The sequence below is a fragment of the Erigeron canadensis genome, chromosome 9 (genome assembly GCF_010389155.1).
Source record: "Erigeron canadensis isolate Cc75 chromosome 9, C_canadensis_v1, whole genome shotgun sequence".
NCBI lineage: Eukaryota > Viridiplantae > Streptophyta > Magnoliopsida > Asterales > Asteraceae > Erigeron > Erigeron canadensis.
Genome location: NC_057769.1, coordinates 9,119,259 through 9,125,981, shown reverse-complemented (window position 1 = coordinate 9,125,981; position 6,723 = coordinate 9,119,259). Strand labels below are relative to the sequence as shown.

At 36.8% G+C, this 6,723-nt stretch overlaps 1 protein-coding gene across 1 annotated transcript; it reads right to left on the bottom strand.

The window, feature by feature from the left end:
* Window positions 1-1,737: 1,737 nt before the first annotated feature.
* Window positions 1,738-5,576, bottom strand: LOC122583148 (putative disease resistance RPP13-like protein 1). The gene is made up of 2 exons (XM_043755577.1): window positions 1,845-5,576; window positions 1,738-1,764 (listed from the first exon to the last, which is right to left on the bottom strand). The coding sequence occupies exons 1-2, from the start codon at window positions 5,574-5,576 to the stop codon at window positions 1,738-1,740; spliced, it is 3,759 nt and encodes a 1,252-aa protein (XP_043611512.1).
* Window positions 5,577-6,723: the final 1,147 nt, after the last annotated feature.

Here is a 6,723-nt window from a genome sequence, read left to right as displayed (position 1 = left end):
TTTGAGTGATTGTCATTTACAAGTAAATGAGTTAAAATAGCACATCTTTCTTTGGCCTTCCTATGCTATTTCCGTAAGACACGTCTTTCTTTTGTATCGAAAATCTCTTTCAAAGACTAGAAAAAGTCGTAATCTTCTTCTTCACTCAGACTGAGGTCTAATGAGCTTAAAATGCAGGGACAATTGGAAAACTAGGAAGCTAAAATGTCTGCACAGAAGTATGGTCTGAGCTTAAGACTTTAAAGTACTATTTTGTTATTTTTATTTTTGCTGATATATACGTACAGACACAGTAGTTTCTAAGTAGGATTTACATGTTAATTGATATAAGAAGTACTACAATACCATTTGAGAACTCAGGAATAAACCAAAATCATATCTTTTATTCCATGTGAAATATATACTTTGTCTTAGTCTGAACCTCCATGGCTCCATGTTGTTTTCTTGCTATTCCGTTAGATGAGCTCCTACAAGTCCCGAGATACCGTTTTGGGGTATCCAAATTAAGGCTTCTCTACTAACTTTTTAAGTTGCTTATGGTACACCCTATCTATATATGCTCTCTCAGCTTTTTTCCCCCTTCCCTTTTTTTTTAAGGGGCAAACTAATTGCTTCATTGATGGAACATGTATGCATGTGCATAAAGGATAGTATTCATTGTTTGATTTGAACTTCATTTACAACGTAAGCAAGAAATTGATCGAAACAAACCTTGACTTTCCTATATGATTGCATTTGACTTTTCACATAAGTTGAAAAGAGTAGAGGCACGTACTATACCCACTACTCGATCAACTGCTTCATATATATATATATATATAGATCTTCTTGATTATATTCAGATTAGTGCATCCTCTTCTTGATTATAAACCTTGACTTTTTTCCCGATCGACTCCACTACTCGATCCATCATAGATTAGTGCATCCTCTTCTCATATGCAGATTTTTTGTGGAAGTAATCAGTTCTGGTATCAATAACATAGCCGCAGAAAATTTAGTTGATTATAGGAAGAAAAAAAAACAATCATTAATATACGTACAAATGTATCTCATCATCAAAACTCAAAAGCAAATACTAAAAACATCAATATGTAGGATAAATCATATGCTGAAAGCTTTTGAACACGCACAAACTATAACGGGAAGAGGAAATGGAATCAAAGACATGGAACAATACCTGTACCTACTAACTAACCTTTTAAAAAGGAAAACCTTAAAACTGTAGCCAAATAAAAACAGTTAAAATAGCACAGATGGTAATGCGTGGGGCACCTATGTCACAAATAGCACAAGGTCTTGGATTTGAGCCCCGACACCCACAGGCAATCGATAGTGTGGCGATTTGAGTTACCGGTTTACTTTTTATATTCCGAGAACTGCTGCTAACAAATTCTTACTGAAAAGACTGCAATATTTTTTAATTTCTTAGTGGTATGCCGGAGAGAAAAGATAGGAAAGAACGGAACTAATAAGTAACGGACGTGTGTGTTGATGTATATCTTGATTAAAAGTCAGAAACATATTAGGAGTAGTTTTTTTTAATAAAGTGTTCCTATGTTTGACAAATCATTCAAACATGAAATCCTAGTGCAAACAACGTGAAACTTTAATTAAAACACATCCTACTTTAGAAGATACGGATTATGCTCTAAACTGTAAATGATAGAATGTACCATTGTGAACTAAACATCAAGTTCAGGGATATGAGAGATGCGGTCCTGGTAGTCGCCTCTTTTATCACGACACCTTTCTTGCAGTTTCAGGCTGGATGACACTTTTAAACTTGTCAATGCAGGGAGCAGTTTCTCAGGCAGATCTGCAACATTCGAACATGACTCTATCACAAGTTGTTTAAGGCTTTTAAGGTGGTCCAGGCCTTCTGAAAGTGATCCCAAACGCCTAAATCCGATGATCTTTAGAAAGGTCAGAGATGATGGAAGAAGAAATGATGATGAATTAATAATTTCGTCACGCGTATCATTTTCCTTTGCAAATGAAACCACCCCTGAATTTTCACCAAGTAAGCATAGATTAACAAGTGAGGGGGGGAAATCTTGAATCCCCCACTGTGACATTGGCTTTTTCAAACGTCCTATTCTTAGGCTTTCTAAATTAGGAGGCCAAAACCCACAAGGGAAATACTTATCCATGTGTGGACAATTGGTTACTGATAGCTCAACCAAAGATTCGAGACGTTGCAAATACATATGAGGAAAATACTTCATACTCTTGCAACTAATGAGCTCAAGATATCTTAGGGATTGAAGAATACCAAAACCTTCCTCAGAGATGTACTCTATGTTATCACAACCCATGATTATTAATTTTGTCATATGAACAAAACATGCAACAGGAAACACTGTACGTTGAGACCATTTGTAAAGCCAATTCACTTCCAGACTGGAACAACGCTGAATGTCAAGAATCTTCAGACCCAGTGCTGGGACTGCTGGAAAGGACAAAGATGTAATCGAACGGCAATTATTGATCACTAACCTCTCGAGTCTTTTTGGACAGTTGAAACTCTGTAGCCTCTCACAGTTACAAAGAGTCACATCTGTAACAGATTCCAGCTGGATAATCTCTGAGTTAACGTCTTCCGCTCCCAGTGATTCCAGATTTTTGCAGGAGCGAACTTCCAATTTCTGTAAATTCACTAGAATATTGCATGTAGCTGATTCTGATCCCCACACGCACCTCAAATCATGGCACTTTGTGATGCAGAGATATTGAAGTGTCCCAAGTTCTAAAACTGGTGTTTCTAGTTTAGAAAGTCTTGAAACACTATCTATCCTCAACCGAACAATTGGTGGACACATTCTGACAATATTTCTTAAAGTTACATAATAACATCTTTCTATATGTAAAAACGGAAGTGACGGTATTGATCGATACGGCTGTACAATAAGGTTTGGGCAATTTATTATAGAAAGCTCACGAAGACGAGGAGGTAATGAAGCCTCCGTATATCTGAAAGTCCAACTGTGCCAACCTCTCATATTTTTAAATCCCAGAACTTCAAGGGACGCAAATGGATCATTGTTACTTCCAAGGAAGTCATAATTATCTAATGTATCTACCTTATTCATGCTTTCAACAAACAACTTCTTAAGTGATTTTAAATGCCCCAGTGTTGGTAAACAGTGACACCTCTTACATCCATGTAACGTGAGTTGTGTCAATTGATTAAATGATTGATCCCCAACCCACCTAGGAAACTCCATTCCCCCATAATACAAAATTTCTAGAGTTTTCAAACCACTATGAGGCTGTAGCATTTCAAGTATGTCGTGTTCAGTTCTCTCTCTCGGAGGTTCAACAGCGACATCGAGACTCGGGTGAGGCATCTCTTTCAGAGGGTTCTCACTCCATTCCAGCACCAGATCATCAAGACCATTCTTCTGTTCCAACTTAGCTTCGCGTGCTTGATTTGCCTCTTTCACATTATGCAGCCCCTCAATGGATAGCCGGCCTCGTAGATGCTTCAGAAATTGAAGGTTGGATATTTTGAAGCCATTAGCTTCATCAATAATCACCTTGGGTAGAGTTTGCAAATTCGTCAACCCACCAATCCCTGAGGGTAACTTGTTCAGACTTGGAGTATCACTAAGGTCAAGATGTCTTAGGTTTTTTAACTTTACAAAACTTTTGGGCAAGCTATGTAGGTTTCTACAGCCACAAAGTAACAAGCTCTGTAGCTCATAGAGCTCACAAACTTGTTCTGGTAAACGTCTGATGTCAGTTTGCGAGAAGTTGATGTACTTGATATGCTTGAGACTACCAATGGAATTTGGTATCTTTGTGATTGGATAACCTGTCAGACTTAGCACCCTTAAGGACTGTAATTTTGGAAGCAATCGACGAAGAACCTTGTCAGATAAGCAAAACCTTTGGCCTTCATCTACCTCTACCCTGACAGGCATCGCTAAGAAAGTTCTCAAGCGTCTAGGGTTTTGTAGCAGCCCTAACTTTACTTCAAATCGTTGACGAATAAACGAAAAGTGATGGAAATTCATTGAAGCACCATTACTATCCTTCTTTCCATCATCCAACAAGAAGAAGTAGTCTTGTGCAATGCTTATGGCCAACTCATGTATCGGATCCGGCATTGTATATTGCGTTTCCTCATTAGCCGAATGCTGAAAAAATGCCCTGGACTTGAGATGTTCAAAGTACTCATCACCCAAACTCTCCATTGACTTGCTGCCACCGTCTGATTCGCATAAAAACCCTTCCGCCATCCATAGTAGAACTAGTTCAGCCTTATCGAACACATACCCACGGGGGAAGAAGGAGAAATATGCGAACATCCGCTTCATAGGAGCAGAGAGATCTTGGTAACTTGTTCTGAGAATTATCTGATCAAAATCGTTAATCAGATCCTCTATCTCAGAATTCGAAAACTCCCAATGTTTATCTCTAAGATTTGTACACAAGAGCCGCCCAAGGGTTCTCAAAGCCAAAGGAGATCCATCACATTTCTTCACGATACGTTCAACGTAATATTTATAAGCTCGATCTGAATTGAGAGACGGGGTACGTAGTGCTTCTCGATGAAATAGACAGTGTGCACTTTCACATGACAAACCCTTAAGGGGGTAAACTTCAACGGATGGCACCTCATATGTGATTTCGGTGATCCTGGTTGTGACAATAACTTTACTTCCTGGTAATCCTACATCACAAAGGTGTTGGAGTAGGTTCTTCCACATGTAGCTGTCAACATTCCACACATCATCGAAAACCAAGAGGAACCTTTTTGCAGTAAGTTTTTCGTTAAGGGCAGGTAGAAGTAAATTTAGATCATGGAAATTAGGCTCGTTGGTGCTCCCATCTAAGGATTGAAAAAGGGTCTGGTACATATCAAGCATATTCTTCGGTTCATTGCCAACATGAATCCACGCCATGGGTTCAAAGTAACCTTTCACTTGGTCGTCGGTGAACAAAACCTTCGCCATGGTGGTTTTGCCTATGCCTCCCTTTCCAACTATGGCAATAACCACCTTGACATAATTCTGATCATTATTTCCCAACAGCATCGGGAGCAATACTTGTTTATCTCCTTCTCTGCCAAAAATTTCCGACTCATACGCTACACATGAAGTTTCCTGATCTGATGATCTATTCATCCTATTCGGTATTATTTTATCTATCAAAGACACACCCAGCTCATTACTCTCCTCATAAAGATGTTGCAATTCGAGAGTAATCAAATGTAGCTTAGATACCATCTTACGATCATACATAGTGTTGCCAACATATGTAGGGATGGGCTTTAATACCTTTTTAGTGGTGCTGGTGGCATTCTTCTTCAACCGGCGCCTCATGGACTCAGCGATCAAATCATTCAGTATATCTTCTATGTCATATGACAGATGCGTTAGCTTGTTCAGCCAACGTTTAACAGCTATGTTGGCCGTCAGCTGCTTCTCCGCAGCATCAAGAATCACAGCTTGGATTGCAGTCAACTTGGTCTTCAACTCGCCCAGTAGAGGAAGGAACTTGCTCATCAAGGATTCAGAGTCCAACTTCTCAAACAGAACAGATATTAACGCACTGACAAGGAGTTCAGACATTGAAAACATAAAAAAAAAACACGGTATTTTCAATCGGTGATTTCAAACCAAAGAAAGAGGATCAAAACTTGCAGATGATCGCCAACTTTGGGAAATATGAGTTCAAAAGTTATTAGTAAAAGTTCGTATTTGGTTTTGATAATCGAGTTGAAAATGTTTTCCAAAATTATTTATATATAGGGAAAAAATTGCAGGATTTAGGAACATTTTTTAAAATAAAATTATTTATTATATGATTACTTACCTATGTTCATCTGATTATATAATTGCTTATAAACATTCATATTTATATATATATATATATATATATATATATATATATATATATATATATATATATAATCATCGTCAATGTCATGAAAACAATAATTTACTAAATACTTGGATATACATATGACGTGCACATATGATCAAAAATCCAAATCTCCATATAATTGTATAACGGATGATAATCTATGCCTCCACACAATTATAAACTTTAAAATTACACATAAGTTATTCAGAAACCAATCAAAAAACAATTTTCATATAAAGAATAATCATCGGTTGGGCTTGATTTGAAAAGTTCTCGCAAAGAAAAGGGTTCTCAAAATAACTTTTCACTATATATATATATATATATATATATATATATATATATATATATATATATATATATATATATATATGGGGACAATCAAATAAGAACAGTCTTAAAATAAGAACACGGTGAGAACACTTAAAAACTAACATAGTGTATAACTAATTATCATTATTTAAGTGTTTAACAACACATTGGTCTATCAAATCGAGAAAATGATGTTTTTTGTTTTGTGCATATGCGTATTATCAAAATGATGCATCCAACAAAAAACGTGATTTTTTCAATTTTGAGAGATCAATGTATTGTTAAACACTTAACTAATGATAATTAGTTATGCACTATGTTAGTTTTATGAACTTTTAATGCATCAAAATGATGTTTTCAAGTGTTTTCACCGTTCTTATTGTAAGAGGGTTCTTACCCGAGTGTTACCCTATATAGGGAGACAATCAAGTATTAAAGTAAAACAAATAGGACAAGATCTTGACCCTTAGATCATGGTTAAATTGATGCACTAAGATTCACGAAGCAATTGATGCCCGATAATTTTCATGATGCACGGTG

Coding starts and splice junctions, on each gene's coding strand:
- LOC122583148 (XM_043755577.1), bottom strand. CDS start 5,576: ATGTCTGAACTCCTTGTCAGTGCGTTAATATCTGTTCTGTTTGAGAAG. Junction 1,765..1,844: donor TTAAAAGCCTTAAACAACTT/GTGATAGAGTCA, acceptor AGTGTCATCCAG/CCTGAAACTGCAAGAAAGGT.